The 23404-nt window shown below is 53.3% G+C and overlaps 7 protein-coding genes across 7 annotated transcripts; 2 read left to right on the forward strand and 5 right to left on the reverse strand.

The window, feature by feature from the left end:
• Positions 1-3024: 3024 nt before the first annotated feature.
• Positions 3025-4804, reverse strand: J4E78_006397 (uncharacterized protein; the record flags this gene model as incomplete). The annotated part of the gene is made up of 2 exons (XM_049367009.1): positions 3025-4193; positions 4240-4804. 2 exons carry the CDS (start codon positions 4802-4804, stop codon positions 3025-3027), a joined length of 1734 nt encoding a protein of 577 aa, XP_049221715.1.
• A 385-nt stretch (positions 4805-5189) lies between these two features.
• Positions 5190-10024, reverse strand: J4E78_006398 (uncharacterized protein; the record flags this gene model as incomplete). The annotated part of the gene is made up of 2 exons (XM_049367010.1): positions 5190-5216; positions 5267-10024. The coding sequence occupies 2 exons, from the start codon at positions 10022-10024 to the stop codon at positions 5190-5192; spliced, it is 4785 nt and encodes a 1594-aa protein (XP_049221716.1).
• Positions 10025-12556: 2532 nt separating this feature from the next.
• J4E78_006399 (uncharacterized protein) lies at positions 12557-14334 on the forward strand (the record flags this gene model as incomplete). The annotated part of the gene is made up of 5 exons (XM_049367011.1): positions 12557-12779; positions 12829-12935; positions 13055-13312; positions 13360-13890; positions 13942-14334. The coding sequence occupies 5 exons, from the start codon at positions 12557-12559 to the stop codon at positions 14332-14334; spliced, it is 1512 nt and encodes a 503-aa protein (XP_049221717.1).
• A 328-nt stretch (positions 14335-14662) lies between these two features.
• Positions 14663-15307, forward strand: J4E78_006400 (uncharacterized protein; the record flags this gene model as incomplete). Its single annotated transcript, XM_049367012.1, has 1 exon — positions 14663-15307. The coding sequence occupies one exon, from the start codon at positions 14663-14665 to the stop codon at positions 15305-15307; it is 645 nt and encodes a 214-aa protein (XP_049221718.1).
• A 234-nt stretch (positions 15308-15541) lies between these two features.
• Positions 15542-18346, reverse strand: J4E78_006401 (uncharacterized protein; the record flags this gene model as incomplete). The annotated part of the gene is made up of 1 exon (XM_049367013.1): positions 15542-18346. One exon carries the CDS (start codon positions 18344-18346, stop codon positions 15542-15544), a length of 2805 nt encoding a protein of 934 aa, XP_049221719.1.
• Positions 18347-19103: 757 nt separating this feature from the next.
• Positions 19104-20662, reverse strand: J4E78_006402 (uncharacterized protein; the record flags this gene model as incomplete). Its single annotated transcript, XM_049367014.1, has 3 exons — positions 19104-19528; positions 19575-20074; positions 20127-20662. The coding sequence occupies 3 exons, from the start codon at positions 20660-20662 to the stop codon at positions 19104-19106; spliced, it is 1461 nt and encodes a 486-aa protein (XP_049221720.1).
• An 833-nt stretch (positions 20663-21495) lies between these two features.
• Positions 21496-22756, reverse strand: J4E78_006403 (uncharacterized protein; the record flags this gene model as incomplete). The annotated part of the gene is made up of 3 exons (XM_049367015.1): positions 21496-21749; positions 21896-22728; positions 22749-22756. The coding sequence occupies 3 exons, from the start codon at positions 22754-22756 to the stop codon at positions 21496-21498; spliced, it is 1095 nt and encodes a 364-aa protein (XP_049221721.1).
• Between the last annotated feature and the right edge of the window lie 648 nt (positions 22757-23404).

Genomic DNA, 23404 nt, shown 5'->3' on the forward strand with positions numbered 1-23404 from the left:
ATGTCTAGCTTATTTGTCACTACTGTTGTCACGGATCTGGCCCTGTAGACAGTGCAAGTGGCATAGCGGTAAGAATCGCACCTGAAGTGGACAAACAACATCATTTTCATACATGTCCACCAACCATTCGCCTACCAGAAGTCGGCCTTCACCGCATCGGAGACTTCCAACCTCCATGAACTTCCTAACTTATCACATCCCTTTCTCCTCCAGATATCGCAATCGCTCTCTGCGTAACGCGTTTGCTCACACATCATCCGAGATATCTTCCAGTTGCTCGACAAGAATAGTCTGTCCCTTCCTCGCTACCATCTTCTGCATACCGCTAGTACATTCTATCACAACGTGACTCCAGGAACCGAACATTAGGAGTTTTCTCGTAGCATCAACGAAACTCTGGAAGATGCTAACTCTGTCTCCGCTAAGTCTCATGTTCACGAGGTCGCCCAGGCGTACTGTGATAACGTCTTCCACCGCAAGAGACACGCCAACGGCGTTATGGCGTCTATGCAAATAAATCGCAACGACTCCATTATCCCTGAGCACTTTGTTATAGGTCCGGCTCCTACGGCAGCTTATGTTTACAAGCCAATGAAATATCTCGTGCTCCTCGCAATACCGATACGTGGACCGTTTGGTAACGATGAATGGGAACGATTTCCACTTCATGCGGAAAAGAGGCCGAATGTCGATACCAGGAGCGTCAACGGCGTCGGGGGTCTTGAGGCGGCGCACGCCTCTCAAAGTCGTGATAATAGAGCTATTGATATATTCGTCAGAGTGCGGAACGACCTCAAGGTACTCGGCAAGCTCCTCGATGTTAATGATAGGCCGGTGGGCTTTCGTGTAAAGCGGCCAGAACTCGGAGCGGAATAGTCGGTTTGTCTGAGCAAGGCCGAGGAATTGGCGACTAGGGTGACGGTCTCTCAGAGAATGTTTCGAGTGTTGGGAGCGGCCGCGGCGCTTGCGGTGCAGCTTGACTCCATGAGCTGCTTCTCCGGCGACAATGATGCTGTATATATGGTTGCGCAATTCTTCGCAATGGGTTAGTACACATGGATCTCGGAGCAAACATGACGGTTGGCTTACCACCGGGCAGCTCCAGAAGCCGCGACACCACATCCACATCAGAGGCATCGGTCATCGTTGTATCGACATCCATGTTGGGTTGTGCCAGTTGAGTTCACGTCGTAAGTGGTTGACAGAAACAGTGTATGTAGAAAAAACAGGCCTGAGGGGGTGATTAAAAGGTACCTGGGGCGCAACACAGACCAACTGAGAAGACTGATTAGGCAGCGTTCAAAGCTTCGTTTCTTCCCCGATGACGTGTATCCACATTCACTGTAATCATCCATTCCGGGGAACGGTCTCCAGAATCACCCTGCCACTCGTCATCCGGCGTCTTTCCCTACACCTCTCGCCTCTCCAAACACATTTCACCCTCAAAAAATTGTGCGACGCCGCCGGTCCGCTATCGGGCATCGAGGAATCCATCTCTGCAACCAGCGCCCGCTCAACATGCGCATGCACAACGGCAGCGCGCGAGATCTCGATTTCAGAGTCGAGCTCCAACGTAACAAGAATAAACGGTTTGCCAGTCCGGTAGCTGGACTTCGAGATGCTGATCTTGGTGATGGCTCCTGGCTCTAATAGATGGTGCCATGAAGGTAGACACGCAAGCATGCGGCATAAGACGCCCGTCACAAGGCCATTTCTGTGGGCCTTGTATTCTGTGTCGAGGAACCAGCGGCCTGTTACATCGCAATTATACGGGTCTAGTCGGAATAAGAGTGTTACGTCGAGACCTGGGTTTGGCGAATCAAGCCCTGCCACCGCTGGTCGTCTAAGACGTCCTTTTTTGATCATGGATAGGAGGCGGACTAAGGCGGGATATGCATCGTTCTTGCCAGCGAGACCTGAACGGTAGAAGTGAGCTAGTTGGGAGAAGTGGAAGTAATGACCGTTTATATGCAAGGGCGCGAACTCTTTACGCGTTCTGCGGTCAACTTGTGTCAGGCCCATGTGCTTGTGCTTTGGATATCGCTCCTGGAATGGCATTGCTGGATCAGGATTGTAGTGTACGCGCATGGCAGACGAACCAACATCTTCTACGATACAATCGTATATGCGGTTTCGCAGCTCCCCTGATAGTTGCGAGAATAGGCATGTATAGCCCGGCAACGGACCGGAGTTTGAAGAGGTGTGCGATGGCGTCTGGGATTCAGCGTTCATTGCGGGGGCCCGTAAGCCGCTTTGCAGGGTAGCTGCAGAGCTTGCATTGGTGTAGGAGATCATATCCATGTTGTGTATAGCGGCGTCGAAACTCTTAGCCTCGCGTTTGATACTCTCAGTCTTCGGCTTGACACTTCTGACCAAGCACTCAATACTTTGAGTCTTGTGCGGAGATTACGAATGTTCACGACCTCGTTGGTAAAGTACTTCCAGTCTTGTGCGTAGTAATTTGAGCCTTGTGTTCGGCACAGCAATTCTTGCGGTAGATACCCTGAGTCTTGACCCTAGTACTTTGAGTCTTTCCTTCACGTTGAGTCTTGCGACTTGTTTCTCAATATACCAAGTGAAGTGATACCAAGACGTTGTGATGTAGGACTACAGAAGTGAGAGAACGAGGAGCCGTCATATATACTTCCTCGCTACTAGCTCACACAATTATTGTGCGCGCGAAGCCACATTAACTCTAGCTCCATCCAGTTTATCGTGGTACTGCGGTGACTCAAATGCCGAGATGTAGCCGGGGAGCCACTCACAACTCGCTCAAAACCAACGCGACGGATAATACTCGAATCCCCTCTTGAATCAGTGGAAAGGCGCAAAAACAGGCCATGTAGAGGTCAGATTGGTTGAAATACACAGGATGTTTCTCAGGCCAAAACTTCGGCAATAGCATGCCACACTAGACCTTGCTGACCACCCAACGTTGATTGGGCACCGCTAACCACTACATCACCAAGCAGCGCCTGTGATAATTCAGATCTTGACAAAGCCAACAAGCCAGACATTCTTCACTTACTCCGCCTTAGCATCTCCAGCACTAACCAACTCCCCACTCTCATCTCTTTCCCACTCGCACACCCCCAGCCCAGTACCCTTACAAGGAATGCAAGCAGACCCATCACCCAAACTACGACACTCATCCACGCCCAACCCCCTACTCCGACACCTCTTACAAACGACCAGCTTCTTCCCTTTCTTAAGCTCATCCCTCCAATTCTCATCATCCATAATGCGGTAGTTGATGCCGTTGAAGCGCCAGAAGTCGTCGCTGGTATACATCAATTCCTCGACAGGCAGCTCCTCGCCTTCCATATACGGCGGAATGAAAGACTTCCCCGACGGAAACATTTCTCGTGAAACAATGAAGTGAGCGTTCGTGCTGTATGACTTCAGCATGGTGGCGATCTTGTAGGTAGCCGCGCGGTCGAAGAAGAGGGCGCTGAGGAGGTGCGCTTGTTCTGTTGCGTCGACTATCTCGAAGAGGCGGAAGAAAGAGTGGTCGGAGAACTTCAGGTGGAGTATGAAGTCGTCTGCTAGTGTTCTTGGTAGACAGACGTCTACGAGTGAGGTGAGGGAGCGGAAGGCGATGTCGGAGAGCGAGCGGAGGTCGTGGCCTGAGTTGATGGAGATGGCGGAGTCGAGCATCTTTAACGACTTGAGGGATGGCGGGAAGCCGCTTTGTCGTAGGTAGTAGTAAAGGTGCGATTCAAAACCCAGCTCGAGGTACTCTAGCTCGACGAGAGAGCGTAGCTTTTCGGCGCCTTCGGGGTCGGTGTCGCGCGAGGTTAGATAGCCAACGTGACCACCGCAATGTGTTAAGCGTTGCAATGAATGTGCTTGTTTCTGCAGTGCGACTAGGAATCGAGATGAGGATGTGCGTTGTCCAGGATCCATGGACGGTTGGCATTCCTGGAACACGTGCAATCGCTCTCCGATTGATAACTCCTTGAGAGCTTTGGGTAGGCTGAGGACATTGTCTAGGAACGGAACATTGACGTTGCACTCGATAAGCGTCAGAGACTGGAGGGATGTTGTCTTCTTCTCTGATTCGGAGACTTGGAGATCTCCGTCAAAGTTCAAACACGACAACGTGATATTTCGCAGAGTTGGATGTCTGAACATCGCGACAGCGCGACCTAACTTGAACTTGTTGTCTCCCGAACCATGCGCGTGGAGCGTTACTGCGTTTCGTTAGTCAGGCTCATTATCATGAAACATTTGACTTACACGACTGCAGCATCGGCAACGTCATCGGTATGCCCGCGCGTGGATACACTGCTGCTGCAAGCAAGTTGTTGTAATCAATCCGTGAGTATCCATCAAAGTAGATGCCGTTTTGCCATTCCAAGTTGTTCGGGCAAGGGCTCTCGACATGCAGATGACGCAGCCTACCCATCAAACTCAGATAATGGTTCAGATCCTCAATACCTTCGCGATATTCATCCTTGTAGCGAATAGCCAGGTCTTGGATATAGTCTGTCCGGTTATCCCGGCTGTCCAGTGCCGTCGCAATCTTTTGCGCGTGTCCTCCTGACAAGACTACTAGTTTGCGCCAGATGTAGGGTTCAACGAGGCCTTGAAACCGCGTACACGTCGCGGCGAGGCTGCAAAGTGCATCCTGGCCTTCGACGTGATCGATGATGTTGAGGAGGAGTTCATCGACAAGACGCAAGAGTCCGCTCTCTGCTGGCCCAAGCATGGTAATTCCAGGTTCTTGACGTGCTTTTGTGAAGGTGTAACCGGAATGACGCGTCTTGCGTTTCTTGGCTCCTGCGAAGGATATACTTGGCATTCAAGGGTTCGGGATGAGTTGAAATTCAATAACACGACGGGCGTTGTTCGTAGACATGTAATTCTGTATGTCCGCGCTGGCAGAAAGCAGAGACAGCCCCGGTGCTGTTCAGCCAACGAGACCACGGGATGATGTCAGACGCTAGCACGATCGAGGACTAGAGCGACACGTGAAGATATCCGTGCGTCAGTGCGGCATCACATCATTATCGCCAGCTCAACGCGTAAGTTCGGCGTAACGACTTCCACTTGAGCTGGACTATTGCATTTACATCAACATCATTTGGAAATTGCAAAACGAAGATCACGTCGTGATGTATTGTGCTTTTGATCTACACTAAGTTCATAAGACCCAGGTCCCCCACCTATAGAATCCTCTTCCCCGTTTAGTCCGTTTGGTTGATCACAGCATCCTGCGCAACGTTAGCTCCATCCTAATCACGATTCACACAGCAAAACTCACCCTAGCGACCGCATACAGCGGCTTGACACCAGTCCAGTACTCAAACTGGTGCACACCCTGTCCGACCAAAACCTCCAGACCATTGACCGTCTTCCACCCGTTGTCCATCGCGAGCTGGATCAACGCTGTCACGGGGGGCTTGTAAGCCATCTCCAACAGTATTCTTTCTGGACCTGGCTCCACGTCCTTGACGCTCGCCTTGCCTTTCTCGAACAAAGTGCAAAGCGTTTCGCGGATGGCGACGTCGATGGGTTGGTCAGCAGGGATGGTTCCGATAGCGACCTGTGGCGTGCTTTCCATAGATTGGACTTCTTCTGGGGAGCCGATGACGTGTAGGTTGTATTCTGATGAGAAGGCGTTCTTGAGGGTCTCCATTTTCGAGGGGTTGCGGCCGAGGAGGTAGATTGGCCCGTAGCCCATTTCTTTGAGTGCGTAGATGGCAGCGCGACTGGTACCGCCGCCGCCGATGACCAGGGCAGAGCCGCTGCCTTGAGCGCCGGCGTTGCGGAGGATGAGTATCATGCCTAAATAGTCGGTGTTGCGACCGATTAGACGGACGACCTCTTCACCACTGGTTTCGTCGACGGAGCTCTCAGGAACGATAGTGTTGAGCGCACCGATTACGTCAACTTCTGGGCCTAAACCGTCAAGGAGAGGTACTATGTCCTGCTTGAGCGGGATTGTCACACTGGCTCCACCGAAGTCTGGCGAACGGATGATGTCCTTGACGGAGCTTACATCCATAGTCTCGTGGCGGCCGTAGATGTGCGGGAGCCCAGTCTCACCGAACAGCTTGTTGTGGAGACGCGGGCTAGGGCTTTGTGCCACTGGTGAGCCGAAGATGAAGAACTTCTTCGTCGAAATCTCGCCCATCAACGACAAGCCCCGCCGAATATCTCCTGCAGATAGTTGACCTGGTGCGGTAGCAGAGGGCAGGAGTGGGTGCGAGACGGGTGTCATGAAGCCATTAAGTATCCTGCTAAGCTTGCCATGCTCGCCCATGTTAATGGCGATCAGGGGGACGGGATGCGCCGTATTCGCCCAGCTCTTGAACTCTGCAAGCGCATAGTTGTCTTCGAGCGACTTGGCGACACCCACAAGTTTAATGACAGTACCGTACTGCAACGCGCGGTTGTAGTACTGCATCCACGAGCCGTTCCTCCAGTTGAGCTCGCCCTTGGGATCGTGATGGCTAGCGATGATCTCGGAGTATCCGCGAGTGTCGGAGACCTCGCGCAGGATGTCTTCTGGCATGGTCATCTCCAGATCTACAAAGTCACAACCAAGTCGTAATGCTGTCCGATAAAGCACAAGGGCCTCATCGTATGCCTGGTCTGGGAATCTTCCGCCTTGTGCTTTTGTTCGCAAAGTGAATATGATGGGTATCGATGTTACGGTGCGCAGTATTGTCAGTTGCTCGATCACGAACTCTGGTGTTGGCAGACCTTCTTGCCCGTTCGGGTCTTCCAACAAGTCGACTCTGAGCTCAACAGCATCTGATCCGACTACTATCTCTGGTAGAGTCTTGATGCAAGGCTCAAGTCGGGGTGCAGATAAGCAGACGAAGAACGAGTGCTTCCTCTTCTTGAGACCCTTCAACGTAGTGGCCTTGCCAGTGATGGTATTCAAGAAGCGGGCAATCTCTCCTTGCGTCTGAGCGAGCCCACCAGATCCCGGAACCTGACTGTGGAAGCGGTAGTTACTGCACTCTGTGTACCAGTCCTTCCTCCGCAGCCATACACCCATAATGTCGTCTACGTACGCTGGCCGTGTCTTATCGATCTGTAAGAAGGCGACTACCTTGTTGATATCGCGGGTGACAAGTAATACTATACCGCCACTCTTCTGATAGTCGACGAGAATCTTGCGAGCTTCAGGTGTCTCGACAATCCCACCACCACAGGCGAAGACGTGCCCATTAGGCTTCTCCTTGACAGTCTGGGCCAGAAGCTTCAGCTCCTCGTTCCGGAAGCCCTCCCATCCTTGTGTCTTGATAAGCTCAGGTATTGTCATACCCACATGATCCTCGAGTGCAGTATCCAGATCGATGAAGGGACGTCCGAGCGCACGCGCTGCCCAGCCACCAGCGGTTGTCTTGCCGGCGCCGCGCATTCCGATGATGAAGATCGACTTTTGTTCAGTCTTCGACGCTGCCTTGTGTGCATTCGGCCGTGGCGGTAGCTCTACACCTGAAAGCTTCGTCTTGAAGATCTGGCTCAGGGAGTCCCAGTATCCAGGCCATGTCTTTCCAGTACATTCCTTCTCAAGAATGAGGACTGGCGCTGGAGCAACTAACGAAAGCACAGCAAAGCTCATGGCGACACGATGGTCATCGTAGCAGTGGATACCGACCTTGGGAGCTTCGAGCTCGTAAGCTTTTCCGTCAACTTCAATACCATCGTCAAATTGTCTACAGGTGACACCGAACTTGGCAAGCTCATCTTCCATGGCTTGGATGCGGTTGCATTCCTTGACACGCTGGTTTGCGATACCATAGATACGAGTAGTGGTTGTGCTACCATTCGATGATGCTACTGCGGCCAGTACGGATGCTGTGAGGAAAGCGTCGGTCATGGGCTCCATGTCGATCTCGTTGACGGCTTTCAATTCGCCGCGAGGAGGGCCTGTGACCGTTGTAGAGGTCTCGGACTGTTCAACCTTGCAGCCCATAGGTTTCAGAACCTCAACAGCGAATCGCGCATCACCTTGCAGGGAGCCTGATCCGATGTTGGGCACTGTGCATGTTGTACCTGTTATAGCCGCGATCGCGAGAGGGTAGGTAGCAGAGCTAGCATCGCTTTCCACCTCATATTCGGAGGGGTTCGTGTAGGGCTTGTTGGGGATGTGGTAGGTGTTGGGATCATCTTGGGATCTCTCAACTTGCACGCCAAAGGAAGCCATCATGGCGATGGTCATATCGATGTATGGTTGGGAGATGACTTTGCCACCGACCAGCCGCAGCGTTACAGGCTTCTTGGAGTATGGCGCGCTCAAGAGAATGGAAGATACGTACTGCGACGATACGTTGGCAGTAAGCTCAATCTCGCCCGTGAAAGAATCCGGACCAAAGCCACCGCATGCAGAGATTCGCAGCGGTAAGCTGCCTTCATTCTCTTGGTAGTCAATCTCGACGCCCATGGTGCGGAGTGATTTGACCAGCGGGCCGATGGGTCGCTCCTTCATACGCGCATTGCCGGTGACTACTGTGGATGTCACGCCCTCGACGGGCTGGCACAGTGCAGTCACGGAAGTCAGGAAACGCGCGGCAGTACCAGCGTTTCCGAGGTAGAGTTCGTTGCTCGACGCTTTGAGGTTTCCGCCATTACCGGTGACGACTAGCTCCTTGCCGTCATTCTCCCACGCGAAACTAGCACCCTGCATCTTTGCCAGCGCGTCTAGCATGACTTGCGTGTCGTCAGAGTGTAGCAAGTTGGTGATGCGACACGAGCCAGTTCCAAGCGCAGCAAGTACGAGGACTCGGTTGGAGATACTCTTGGATCCTGGGGGTCTGCAGGTCACGTTCAGGTCGGAGGGGATACCAGGATGCACAGATATGCTCGGTGACAGGGCGATTCTGATGTCGCGATCTTCGACGGAGCTAGCCTTCTTTTCGTACGTCCGGCCAATGCCTGACAAAAGCACGATCTTCTTTGTCTTGCCTGCATTCTTCTTGTCCACAGCCATGATCTTGATAAGCTCGTCTACAGGGCAATGCTTGTTGGCCGACCTCTTCCGCACCGTCTTGTCCGCTAGCGATGTGGGCAGTCCGTAACTCGCGATGCACTTTGTCAAGCGCGCGACTGCGGAGGGATCCAGTACACCCAGATATCTGGCCAATTCGGCCTCCTTGACCATTCCTATCGCGACGCACTCTCCGTGGAGGATCTGGGGTGTGAGGATGGCTTCGTAAGCGTGCCCGATCGAGTGTCCGAAGTTGAGCAGATTGCGCAGGCCGCCTTCGCGCTCGTCTGCCGAGACGACTTCGGCCTTGACGCGTACTGAGCCCAGCACTATGCGCTTCAGTATGCTGGCGATCTTGTCGAAGTTCTTGCGGCCGTTGACGGGCTTTTGGTCAATCGCAGCCAGGATAGCGTCTGCGTTGCCCTCGAGTGTTGTGAACTCCTCTTCGTTCCAAATTGCCGCCGTCTTGACCACCTCCGCCATGCCGTTGACGACCTCTCTCTTTGGCAGCGACTCGAGGAACTGCAGATCAATGTATATCCTCTCGGGCTGCCAGAAGGCGCCGACCAAGTTCTTGCCCGCGGGCACGTCAATGGCCGTCTTGCCGCCTATGCTCGAGTCGACCATGGCCAGCAATGTGGTAGGCACATTGACGAACTTGATGCCACGCATGTATGTCGCCGCGACATAGCCTATCATGTCCCCGATGACGCCTCCGCCCAGTGCTATTATGACGGTGTCGCGCACACATCCTTGCGACAGCAGCCAGTCTTCTACGGCTGCCTTGGTATTCCGCGATTTGGACGTCTCGCCGGGCGCGATTTGGTAGGTGAGGAGGCGTGGGGAGGACGGAAGCGAAGATGCGACGGACGCGAAGGCGCGCTCGAACGTGGGCGTGTAGAGAGGGCCGATGTTGGTGTCGGTGATGAGGACGTACGTCGACGAGGGAATGTTGGTAAGCAGGTCCTGGGCGATGTAGTTCTGCCAGATGCCGTAGTCGACGACTATCGAGTCTTTGCCCAGGATGGTGACCTTGGTCGGCTCACCCTGCGCGACATTGACGCCGTTGCTCGCCATGGTGGGCGGTGCGAGTCAGACTTGCACAAAGAGCCGCCAGCTGCTGAACGCGAGAAGTGAGGCTGCAAGGAATTACAATTGATGGGGGCGAGTATCGAACTCAGCGCATTATGTCTGGGAGGTTGTGGGTATGAGTCAAACCAAGAGTATACTTTTTGCGAGGGTTGCGTTCTTCGAAATCAAAGTGCACCGCTACCGGACCTTGCATGTCTGACGTGGGGAACCCATGTCATCCCGGCTGCGCCACCGCTTCACGCTTCCAACACCAACTTCGCGAAATAGCATCAGCACCCTACCCCTTCAAAGCTTTACGCGTACAGAAATACTGCATGCGCCTGCTAACTCTCGTGACGCGTAAAGCCATCTCACGATATTCAAATGCGCTCCATACGCGTCGCTCCCAGCGTAGTCAAATAGTCCACGCACCCAAAATCCAACGTAGTGCCCTAAGAGATGGATATCAAAACATCCCAGATATCGAGAGACGGGTCTTTACAAGAGTAGATTCAAAAAGACCTTTGCAAAAGCGTCACGATCTCTGGCGACGACGGTTGATATTGATGCGGCAGCTGAGATATGGATGGAAGCTTGTTCCTCCATCGGCCTTCCGAAGACGAAAGGAAAGGAGAAATCAAGACCAGCTGTCGACGTAAGGCTCAGCAATGATGTGGGCTCGTATGTGTGTGGTTTTAGCTACTACACGAGTCTACTCGAGATGCAGAAACGGATTGGTAGACGAGACGTTGTGTTCTTCTATGTGCCGAACCTGGAGACCGAAGAAGAGATCTGTACAGGTGTCCGAGTAACGGAGGAAATCATCAGGGCACTAGTGGCTGTATGAAAGCATTAGAGGATAGCACATGAACCCTCCCCTCTTACATGCCAATACTTCACCGCGGCCTTTCAAACGGATTTCTTGCAATGAACACATGGCGAGCAGGGATGACCACGTGGGGTTAAATCGGTCGAATGGTGCCTTGGATCTCATGTGCAAGTCTTGAGAGCTTAGCACTGCATCTCCAAGTCGTGGTGTGTCTTCGCGCCGTGAGTTTTAGGGCGTGATGACTAAGCGACGCGCCCTCCAAGACGCGCTGCCCCTGCCTCGTCCCATCATCCACCAGCGGTTCCGCCTTCGTTCATCCATCATCTCTCATCATCATCGTCAGCGGCGCCATATCTCTACTGATCCTCCTCATGCTGGGCAACGGCTCGGTGCTTGGCCGTCTATCACATCCCTTTGCCCGCTCTGCACAACAGGCGTACTTCCTCTTGAATGCAGAAGCCCGTCGCACAAGCATCTAGCATTCCGCCCGAGGCGCAGCACTGCTGCAATGTTTCAGCCTTCCCGCTCGAATCAATTTGTAGAGACGCAGCCGCGATGCATCTCATACCGATCTATCCGGCTGGGCAAGAAGAACGAAAAGTTGTCGAAGAGCCTCACATTGCGACGTTCTCTGTTGAAACATCTTGGACTTACTGACATGTCATTATGCTTTCATTCACCACCAAGAATCATCTTTTGTCATACCCACTTACCTCATACAGTAGCAACATTGGATGTGTGGAGAAGCTCGACGTCCTTGCATAGGACACAACTGCCAAGCGCGTCAACGCAGGCTAAGGACTTGGCGACTTGGTATCGAGCATGACAACAACACCCACGGAGCAAAGGAAGGCAGTATATCTATGCAATCTCTCGGACTAAGTACTCCTCACTAGATCCAGTGCGTCCTCCGGTCAAATCAAATGCGGCATCCGTGGCATTTCTCAGCACCAAGAGGAGTACTGCCGTGGATCGCAGCATGCACACACCAAACATGATAGTGATCAAGGCCATTCCACTCGATTCACGGTCGTGTACTATTAACGGACTCTGTGCATATTGTTCTCGTATTCAAGCGCAGATTGTCTTATTGTTCGGCTGTTCAGAGTTGTGCAGAAGCTGTAGGTCCGGACAGGCATTCGAGTCTGTGCACGTTACATGGGAAAGTTGTTGAGCATACCTGCTATTACGAGCATCTGGCACATGGGATTGCGAATACCCTTGCGTTACGCAAGATGATAGGCTACACAACAGAAGATACCCGTTCCTCCGTACCGAAGATCTGGTCCCGTTGACGCGATCCGCGTCCAGCCTTGCCAAAACAGGTTAATAATCCAAGGAGGTGAAGGTCTTGGTTAACCACCAATTACCCCAGTATCAGAAGCTTGGAAGCGCCCTCAACCAGAGCCTCCAAGCACGCCAGGGCGGAAGAACGGCTACCGGCACTTCGACGACGAGATTATCAAACTCGCTTCGGTGATTCTGCCTGATCGATGCCAACGGCGCGTCTCCGTATACCAAGCGCATGGCATATCTCGCTTCCCCATGGGGCCGGGGCACCCTTCCCCAGGTGTTCGGGTTATAAGGGTCAGACTGGTTCCAATACTTTTTTGGTCCGTTGACGACGATCACAGCAACTTACCTCCCCGCTGGAAACACCTCCAACTTGAGATCGCACTCACACAATTTTGTTTTCGTTCGTTGACAGCATGAACGCAAACAAAGATGGGCCCGTGCTCACGGAACCTGAGTACAGGGACGAGAAAGGTTCGGACACATCGCCAAACCCGCCTCTCAAACTCGAAGATATCGAACAATCCGCCACGATGATTGACATTGATCCTGTCACTGAAGCAAAGCTGCTAAGGAAGCTGGACATCCGGATCGTGCCCATGATATGCTGGATCTACCTGATGAACTTCATGGATCGAGGTGCGTACGGTATGCTCATCTTGAGATCTAGACTGACAAATTCGCGTAGTCAACATCGGCAATGCTCGTCTCTACAAGATGGAGGAGGATCTTGGCATGGACCCCGATAGCAATCAGTTCCAAATCGCGGTATCCATCTTGTTCGTCACTTACGTTGTAAGTGTCGCTCTTACCCAGTGTTTGTTGACTTCCACTAATCGTGTATTAGATATTCGAAACTCCGGTAAGCTTGGCGTTCATCAGAGCCTAGCCTTACATGCTAATTAGACATCTAGTCAAACCTAATTCTGAAGCGAATGAAACCTGCCCGATATCTCGGAGGCCTCATGTTCATGTGGGGCATGGTAGCCACGTTCTCCTGCTTTGTCAATAACTTCGCTGGACTCATTGTCTGCCGTCTCCTGCTGGGCATGTTCGAAGCCGGCTTGTTCCCGGGCGTGATTCTCTACCTGAGTATGTTCTACAACCGGCGCAACGTTAGCTTGAGACAAGCGTGCTTCTATGGTACATCTGCACTAGCAGGTGGATTAGGTGTAAGTATTGCCTCCACGAGACAAAAGAAAGGCTCTAACAAGCACAGGGTGTTGTAGCGTACGCAATCGGTGAGCTCGACGGTGTAGCAGGCTGGAACGGATGGCGTTGGATCATCTTGATTAACGGCATTCCGACTGTGATCACCGCTGTCGCCGTACCTTTCGTCCTACCCAACAGCCCCGAGACGGCCAGCTTTTTGACCGAGGAAGACCGCCGGAACCTTGTTCTGCTTCGAATGAAAGAAGTCGGCCAAACAACATCTGGTCAGGAACTCGCGCGCGAGGATGTTATGAAGGGTGTGAAAGACTGGAAGGTCTACGCCTACGCCATTGCACAATTCGTTGGACTAGGCATGCTCTACAGTTTCTCCGTCTTCCTACCCACCATCATCAACGGTCTCGGAGGTGGATGGAGCCGTCAAGTGGTTCAGGCGTTGACGATACCCGTCTATGTCTGCGGCTTCCTTACCTACGTCATCTGCGCATACTTCAGCGACAAGTCGCAAAACAGAGGTCTTTACTGTATAGGTGGGCTCGCTGTTAGTATGATCGGGTACATTTTCCTCATCGCAAACAAGGTAGGCCCTCAACATTCCACAATTCCAACGACTGTACTGACATGCGTATAGGGACTTGGCCTCAGCTTCGCTGGCTGCTTCATCGTCGCGCTCGGCCTATGGGTGGCTACCGGAATCGCCTTTTCCTGGATTGCTGTCAACAATCCCCGATACGGAAAGCGAGCCTTTGCGAGCGGTATGCAGATCACCATCGGTAACTGCTCAGGTGTTGCGGCGCCTTTCTTGTACGCCGCCGACACCGCGCCAACATACATTCCGGGCTACGGAGCTACTATCGGGCTGCTAGCCCTCGGTATCGCGATCTACATTGCGCTACACTTCTACTTCCGTATGAAGAACAACAGGAAGCTGTCTGGGAAGGAGGACTGGAGGATTGAGGGCAAGACTGAAGAGGAGATTGCTGAGATGGGTGAGGATAACCCGAGATATTTGTACACGATCTAGATTTCCGTTACCACTCTTTTGATGGCGCTTGAACTTTGGGGAGTCCTGCCGTCATCGAGTGAGATGCAACAGATGGTAGCCCTATCCCAAATGTCTAATACTCAGAACTGAAACCTGTCTTTTCTCCAAGTCAAGTCTGCATTAAACAAAACATCGATATGAGACCCTCGAACGCTCCTGTCCTACCTTTCAAGCCCAAATTCAAGACCCTGTCTCTTATCAAAGTACTCCTGGCATACATAAGATCCTCTACTCCTTCTGATCTAGCCAGCAAGTAACCGCCTGCCCTACACATTCCAACACCACCATCACAACAAAACCACCCGTCATGTCCAACCCCCCAACCCAGAAACTAAACTACACCACACCCGCCAACCCCTTCGGCCCTCTCATTGCCACTAGCTTCCGCTCCAACGGTACTTTGCGCCAATACCACGATTACACCCCTACCGTAGATACATCCAACCAAGACGATTCATTTCGCATTGGCGCAACGCACGCTACTAAACGCCGGAACGATCTAAGTGAAGGAGTGGCTGAGGAGCAACACAACGCATCAGAAGAAGGGGTCGCAACAACCTCTGGGCGTAATCGTAGCTGGGATAGCTTGGCTGAAGGCGCGATGAGTGAGGATGTCGAGGATAGTGGAGATAGTGGAGATGGTGAAGGAAGTGATGCGTCTAGTCGCACGTTGGGTCGATCCGAGTCGTCTGGCTCTACATTAGTAGCAGACGAAGATGACGGAAAGGAGACTAGTGAGGGCGAAGGAGATTCAGATGAGAGCATGGAGGATTTCGAGAGCGACGGGGTTGAGGACGAAGAGAGTGAGACGTCTAGTCACACAGTGGGACGGAGCGAAAACTCGGACTCTGGTGATGACGGCGGTGATGAAGATAGCGATGAAGAGATGGGCGAGTCTGATGAGGAAGGCGATGTGTTTGGGGAGAGTTATAGGGAGGGTAGTAGGAAGTAGGAAGTAGGAAGTAGGAAGTAGGAAGTAGAACTTAGACAGGCGTGGTCGATGTGGAATTCCAACAGCAGTTGTACATTATCTTTCTACCCGTCTACATTATTTTCCTTGTTAAAACACCATCCGTAGAACCTTTCCTCCCATACCCCCTAGTAGTAAACGCCATACACAACACCAGAACTTGACAAAAGAAAGACAGAAGACCGACATAGCGCCCCTACCCACCGATCATACCCGCTACTCCTGTAGTGACCCTACAATTCCTGACACCTCCTCCTCTTCCTCCAAAACCTGCACAACACCCCCATTCATCGACTTCGCATCCAGCAAATCTCTCAGCCGATTCCCACCAGGCGTAAACTCCATCCCACGTCTCGCGTCCTCTGCAATCTTCCTATCAATCGCTTGATCCAGACTACTTACGATGGCCTTACTCGGTGTGCGCGTTGCGTTGCGGTCTAGGACGGGTATGCGGCGGTTTACTGGGGTCTTGGCCGCGGTAATGGGTTGTCTGAGGTTGTTATTGTGGACAGCCGCATTGCGGGGCGCTGGAGCTGGAGTCTTCGGCGCTGGCGTTTTTGGAGTCGGTGCACTGGGCTTAGATCTAGGCGTTGATGGTGCACTGGGTTTGGTCGAGAGAGGTCTTAGCTTGACGTCTTTGGTCTGAGGGGGGACTTTGGAAGTCCTAGTTGATGCAGGGACCTTGGCGGGTGTGAGGACCTTCGCAGGTGAGCCGTCTGGTGTAGTAGACTCGTCCGCCTGGCCTCCTGCCTGTATCTTCGCTGGCGTGTTCTTGGCTGCGACCGTCGGACGATTGATCTGTGCCTTCTTCCGATCCTCGTCGTGCCAATTAGCAAGTCGGTCAGCAATGTCTCCCGCGCTAGCGAACTCTTGTTCATACGGTCGCGGACCCGCCGAAGGAACTTGAGTAGCTGTAGTGGAGGGGACCACAGCTTTGCGGATTGGAACAGGTCTGGTGTTGATGGGAGCAGTTGGTACGTTTGGTAAACGCTCTTTCAAAGCTGCGACGGCCTTGCTATGACCTGAGGCACTGGCAAGCGGCTTCGATCCAGCTTGAGGGACAGACTGTGTTCGCATCCTGGGCTTAGCGGCGTTCACTGATGGTATGCGGCTGTGTGGAGAGCTGAGTGTTGTTGTGCTTGGAGGTGCCACGGGTTTTGCCGGAGTGGCTGGGGTCTTGCGAGGTGTGCTAGTGACCGCAGCCGACTTGCCTGTTGCTGACACTGTGGTCTTTGATCGAGGGCGGGATCTTTCGGGAACCGCAGCCTTAGTCGCACCCGCACGCTGAGTGTTTTCCTTCTTAGCTGCAAGAAGACGGTCTCTCGTTGCTTGTGCTGAGGTAGGAGCACTAGATTTCAATCGTGGTATACCTGGCGTGCCGGAGACCCTCAACGATGCTAGTGAGTTGCTAGTACCTCTTACTCCATTCGCTTGTACAGTCGCAATCGATGGGTTGTCGGAGTTGGCTCTACTGAGGGTTTTTGGTGTACCAACAACACCTGGGCTTCTGATATCGTGCTGGCCTCTAACGAAGTAGTCGTTCGACATTGCAGGGAGCTCGTTCAGATTGAGCGGACCGCAAAAGGCAGGGTCGACAACACCTGCCGAGCGGCGCATTGTCGCTTCCAAATTAGCCATGTCCTTTTGCATCTTCAAAAGTACACTTGGATCAGTCCCCACTCGCCTCTGGTGGCTTGCAGGTAGGGGCTTCGGAGAAGCAGTCTCCATATCTTGCCACCTGACCTGATGTTCTTGTTGTGATGGCTCTTTCTGAAGGGTCTCCAACCTCCGCTTTGGGAATAGAAGCGGGCGATGTGGTGGGGCTGGTGCCTCACGAGTCGCGTTCAGGGTGTTGAAAGACCCCAGACTAGCTGCACGTAACGGAAGTGCAGGTCGCGGTTCGCTTGACACGTCCGCAGTATGATCTGTGGTGATGGACGAGGGAAGAGCTGCCTCGGTTGATCCAGACGACGATGACTCAATCTGGTTACTCTTATCCTGTCCTGGGTCGACTGACGCAGGTTCATGTAGATTCAAAGACCCGCTCTTGCTGACATCGGAAGCAGGGTCTGCATTGGTCATCGCGGTCGTACCATTGGCCGACATCCGCAGGAAAGAAGGCGACTCTCCCAGCTTGAGCTTCTCAGAGGCCTTGCGTAATGGCGTCGGTATCGGGGAGATCATGTCGTTGTTGTAGGCGGTTCCCCAGTCACGCGTGCTGGTAGTGTTGCTAATGAGGCTTGCCATCAGGTGTCCGATGTTTTCTGGGCACTTGTTCGCTGGTGGCGCCTGCCTCGTGGTTTCGTGGTGCGGGGCTGAGTCTGTGGCAGTCGCGACCAAGTTTACTGGAGCGTGCTCGTCCTTCAGGTCCACAAGACGTTCGGGTGGCATTCGAAGTGTCTCCTCTGGCCCTGATAGGAGTTCCCTCGCCAGGCGTGCAGATGTCTTGAGCGGATCTACGGGTGAGTCGTCTTGTTCAATCGAGCGCTTGATGGGACTTCCAGGTCGATTACTTCCAGGTGTCTTGAGCAAGCCCGTTCTCTTCGGGGTGACAGTAGCTATTTTGGCAGGACTCTGCTTCACCGCGCTGTGATTCTTTCGCGGGCTGGGCGTTGTCCGAACAGGAGTTCGTGGATCTGTATCTTGCTTGTGCATCCTCGCCCGCGTCGGCGTACCAAACACCGGCCTCGCAGGGCTCTGCTTGGTCGTCTCATCACGCTTGAGTGGGCTGCGCGTCGCCCTCGTGGGTGTACTCACTGCATTCTCTTTCGTCGGGCTCGCCTTCTTCAACGGGCTAGGCGTCCTCGTCCTCGTGGGCGTGTCTTCTCCCTTTGGCGTCTGGCTCTTGCTTGTCGTTCCGCTCTTCTTTGGCGTGATCTTGTTGGGGGGCAGTTCAATTGAGAAGTAGAACGCGCCCTGGCCAACTTCGAGCTTCATCGGCGATGGTTGTGTCCTCTTAGGAGTATGGCGAACTACGACTGGGCTGTCGCGCGCCTTCTCGAAAGATTTCTGGCTCTCCATGGGCGGACGCGACGGTGTCGCAGGCGGCATCGAGACTGCTCGCAGAAAGCGTCGGTGCAATGGAGTAGAGTCGGGAGTCGAGGGACTGCCGTGCTTTTTAGGCGACGGAAACGTTGTGGTAATGGTGGCTGTAGATCCTGCGCTGTCATTTGGTACAGAGGCTGGCGTGGTGGTCGGGCTCGCACTGTAGGTCCTAGCGGCTTTAGTCGGGTTAGTCCCGGGAGCAGCATCAGTGAACGCCTCCATCATGTGATCCCGTCTAGGATGAGACGGCCAGCAACTGTCGAGGAGATCAAGAGGGCCCAACACAGAGCTGCTAAACGGAATGCAAGGTATGCAAGCCTTAGGAATTCAACAAGACAGTCGCGACAAATGTTTTGCAATCAGCTGTGTAACAAACAAACATCAGATCATTCCGCATATGCATACTGCCGTGAGACATGCAAGAGACTGGTTTCTTTTTGAGGATTTGGGTCTCATCGGAAATTAGCGTAAACCCAGTTCATCAAAAGCAACGTGCTCCGGGAACATGTGGAGACGACATGGCACGAGCTCCCTACCAAAAAAAGATGCCTCGCGCTCTCGCGCCTCACTGGCAAAGGAAGACATGCACAGGCGCAATTGAATTTGTGAACAATCGATCCCTGCCCAAGAGTAAGCAGAACTCCGTCTACATGGTCAGGTCTAGGTCTCACGCTGTTACCGAGTGATCCGATGCAAGGAATATCCCACGCGACTATTCAACACTTCTGTACATCTATAGCTTCTCCTTCAAGCTCGACTTTAATCTCCTCTCGACTGCATCAAGATATTCATTGGTGGTGACCCAAGACGCCCGGTCCTTCTTTCCACACGCAAGGGCCAGATCCTTAGTCATGATCTTGTCGATATCCACAGTGTCCACGCAAGCCTTCTCGAGTTGTTCGGCGAAAACGACGAGCTCAGGCGTGTTGTCCAGCTCACCACGCTTGGCCAGACCTTGTGTCCAGGCGTAGATGGAGGCGATGGGGTTGGTAGAGGTCTCGTTGCCCTTTTGGTGTTCGCGGAAATGGCGGGTGACGGTACCGTGCGCGGCTTCGGCCTCGAAGGTCTTGCCGTCAGGGGTGATGAGGGTCGAGGTCATGAGGCCGAGGGAGCCGAAGCCTTGGGCGACGATGTCGGATTGGACGTCTCCGTCGTAGTCTAGGAATGTCAGCGAAGTCAGAATATTAGTAGGATGGATACGCACTCTTCATGGCGATAATGTAGCCACCCTCGCTCTTGATCATTTGGGCGACCATGTCGTCAATGAGGCGGTGCTCGTACCAGATCTTGGCAGCTTCGAACTCCTTCTTGTACTGGCTGTCGTAGATGGCCTGGAAGACATCCTTGAACTTGCCGTCGTATGCTTTGAGAATGGTGTTCTTGGTGCTCATGTACAGCGGCAGCTTCTTGTCGAGCGCCATCTTGAAAGAAGCGTGTGCGAAGCCGGAGATGGACTCGGTGGTGTTGTACTGGGTTTGCGCGACGCCGCCCTCCGCTGGGAAGTCGTAGACCTTGATGACCTCAGGCTTGCCGCCCTTGGGTGTGAAGACCATCTCGAGTGTGCCCTCGCCGGGGATAACGCGGTCCTTCGCACGGTACTGGTCGCCGAAAGCGTGACGGCCGATAATAATGGGCTGCTTCCAGCCAGGCACGAGTCGGGGAATGGTGGGGATGACGATGGGCGCGCGGAAGACGGTTCCTCCTCTAGAATGTGTTGTCAGTCATGTCCTCTCCTTTATTCCAATGTGCGCCATACAGGTGGTTGCGGATGGTGCCGTTTGGCGACAGCCACATCTTCTTGAGCTTGAACTCCTCGACGCGCTGCTCATCGGGGGTGATGGTCGCGCACTTGACACCGACAGAGTATTTCTTGATAGCCTCGGCGGCATCGAGCGTTACTTGGTCGTTGGTCTCGTCACGGTAGGGCAGACCCAGGTCGTAGTACTTGAGGTCGATGTCCAGGTATGGGTGGATGAACTTGTCCTTGATGACCTGCCAGATGATCCTGGTCATCTCATCGCCGTCGAGCTCCACCACGGGGTTCTTGACCTGGATCTTCTTGATTCCCTGCGAAGACGCCATCCTGTACTGTCCAATCTGAGTGTATAGGTTGGGTGCTGGTGTTGGTGCGCCGTTTGCAGATGTTCGTCGCGGGCTCGAAAACTGGGCCGATCTCGCAGCAGTCTGGGAAGCTAGGCAGCGCGTCGCAAAGGAGCACGTCTTTGGGCGGGGGAGTCGTGCGATGGACGTCGCAGCGCGGAAAGCGGCGGGCGCAGTAGTCGCAGGCCTCATGGCGAATGGGTGGTGTGGTATAACCTCGGAAAGACGAATCCAAGAGAGTCCAGAGGGAGTTTCTTCGCTACCGGCCGCGGTCCCGATTGCGCAATGCGGCGAAGATACTCGGCTGATAGGGCAGACGGCAGCCTCTAGTCGACGGAGTCGCTAGCGGGGTAACGAAAGCCGAGGAATTTCTCTCTCTTTAATCTTAGAATGCTGAACATGGCCCAGACCAGCGAGCAGCACCTCGCTCGGTGGAACGGCTAATACCCCACAGGCGTATTGGCGGCAGATGTTCCTTCGTGGGCTGTCATGCGCGAGCTCTCATCCTACAGCGCGGGGCACGCCTGTCATATGACGCGAGCCCGCGCTTGACGTATTGGCGTGGTCATGGCACGACATGGCTTCTGCAATGACACTTGATCGGCGGCGAGTGTTTGCGGTTGAGCGGTGCAAGTTCAGGACCGACGCAGTATGGGGCATGAGGTGGTATATGTAAGTTCCTTCCCTGCATTCGGATCCCCTCAAAACAACACGCGCGCGTCGCGGCTGCCGGATCCGCTCCGACTCGACGCGCCCACGACTTCTGTCATTGGCCGCCTGAGCAGATTTACTTTTGCTACAAGGCGTGGCGTTGATCGAGCTGCCTGACTGGATCGAGCACTCCGACACCGCAAAAGAGATGGAATTGAATGTGACAATCGTCGATGTTATTAGGTTGGACGCATACACTCTTTCAAAGCAGCCAAGACCATCCAGATCTAAGACCGGCAATCGCGTCTGTCTACCAGCCAAAGGTCTAACTATCCTCAGTCCTCCCATATATTCTGACTCGCTCTCCTTAGCTCTCACAGCTTCGCGAAGATCTTGTGGAGACGCATGACGTTACTTCCTTCGTCGCGTCTGTCGACCTGATCCGAGATGACTATCGATCCGACCATTGCATCTTGCACTGGAGCGGCCACTGGTTGGGACACAAATGCGACAATGCAAACCTCGTTGTTTTCACACAGGAAAACATGGATTTTACTAATGAACATGTTGCCCAGATCTGCCTTGTGTTGAACCAGCATGTACCCAAAGCCTTGTACGTTCGGGGTTCCTGACCATGAGTTAGCCGAGATACTCCTCCAGGATAAGACGGTGGTCTCAAGTGAGCCTTGGGGTTATGCTCTACTGCAATGAAGACGACACAGCCCCGATTACGCTACGAGACACCTGAACCCCTCTAAGATGGGTGCAACTTACCCAAGATAGCACGGAACTGCCATGTGCCGGCTAGGAAAACGTCTCCAGGCCACCTCCTCATTGCTAGGTTATTATCCCTGAAAACCCTCTCGCACACTGATAACGTCTGTGTGTTCGCGATCCCAAGCGATAAGAAATACCGAAGATTGTTAACAGGAAGATTATTCGCCTCGGCCATGGCCTTCCATTTTATCCAGCCAACATCGGAGAATTGGTGGAGTTTTGGCATGTCTTCTGGTTCCAGCGGCGGCTCTAGCTCCTTGCCTGCCGTATCTGGGCCTTTGCGACTTATGGCAATGATAACACCATCTTGCAGATTCATAGTCATAGTGTAATCAGCGTCCGAAGCCCGGTATTCTTTTCCGTCGACGTTGTAAGTTTGCTTATTAACACTGATATCTGCAGTGGGGTCTTGGTGCACTATAATGGTGAGACGATTGGGACCCTCTTGGGCATCTGTCTTCCAAGGAAGCTGAAGGCCCTTCAGTGCCACATCAGCTCCCCACCAGATGCTGCTGAGGTCATCGTAAGCTTGCGATATCTTGACACCGTCATGCCATCCCCAGTCTCGGAGGTCTTGAGGAGTTTGGAAGGGAGATTGTGCGGTCATGCGGGGAGGTGCAAATTGAGCGCCGGCCTCGCTATTGGAGTGCTGCATCGACCATTCCAGGGCGCATCCTTTTTGCTTGCAATGCTCGTAATACGCGTCGGGCGCTGGAGTCACTGTTACGTCTGATGGTGAATCCGAATCGTCGGGGTCACCGGCAACAAGGATCTTATCAAGTTCACCCGGGATCGTAAAATTGACAGCGAGAAGGTCGTTGTTTGGGCAACTAGAGTCTGAGTCAACTACAGCGACATGTAATCAAACAGATGTGGTACTTGATAGAAGGACGTAACCAGAACAACAACTCGACTAGAGGCACGATACCTACCTTTGACAAACCTCGCCTGCGACAGCAAAGATGAGGGTTGCTAACCCGAGGAGCCCCGAGATCCGCATGTTTTGGAATAGTCAATGGGATAGCGGAAACAAGAAACAACGGTTGAGAAGTGAGAGACGTATAGATTTGGTGCACTCAATGAGCATAGGTCAGTGCTCGGCAGCGCCTACTAGTTCCTTCACTGGAGGTAAAGTGAGGGAGCTGGAGTGTAGATAACGAGGCGGTCTTTCCCCGACTTATCCGCTTCTGTCGCGCTGAACGTGCAATGGCCAACTCCCGCCATGAACACTCTCTACTTTCACAACCAGTGGGAAACCTTTGATCACTTGGTCGCTTTCTTCATCTCATAACCAAGACATCAGCTATGAGACATTACTACACGCCCCCGAGGATGACAGAGGTACTTACAAATGCGGCAACGCTGCTTTCACTAGCAACAAGAACCTGCGACTCTAGTGGGACTCCTACATCGAGTTCAACCAAGAAACTGCGTCGCCCGCTGCCAGGATGTAGCTCTCAACCTTTCAAATCTGCGAGATCTGGCAAGCGCGGAAGACGGACAAGA

The sequence above is a fragment of the Alternaria triticimaculans genome (assembly GCF_023758025.1).
Source record: "Alternaria triticimaculans strain BMP 0046 chromosome Unknown scaffold_8, whole genome shotgun sequence".
NCBI lineage: Eukaryota > Fungi > Ascomycota > Dothideomycetes > Pleosporales > Pleosporaceae > Alternaria > Alternaria triticimaculans.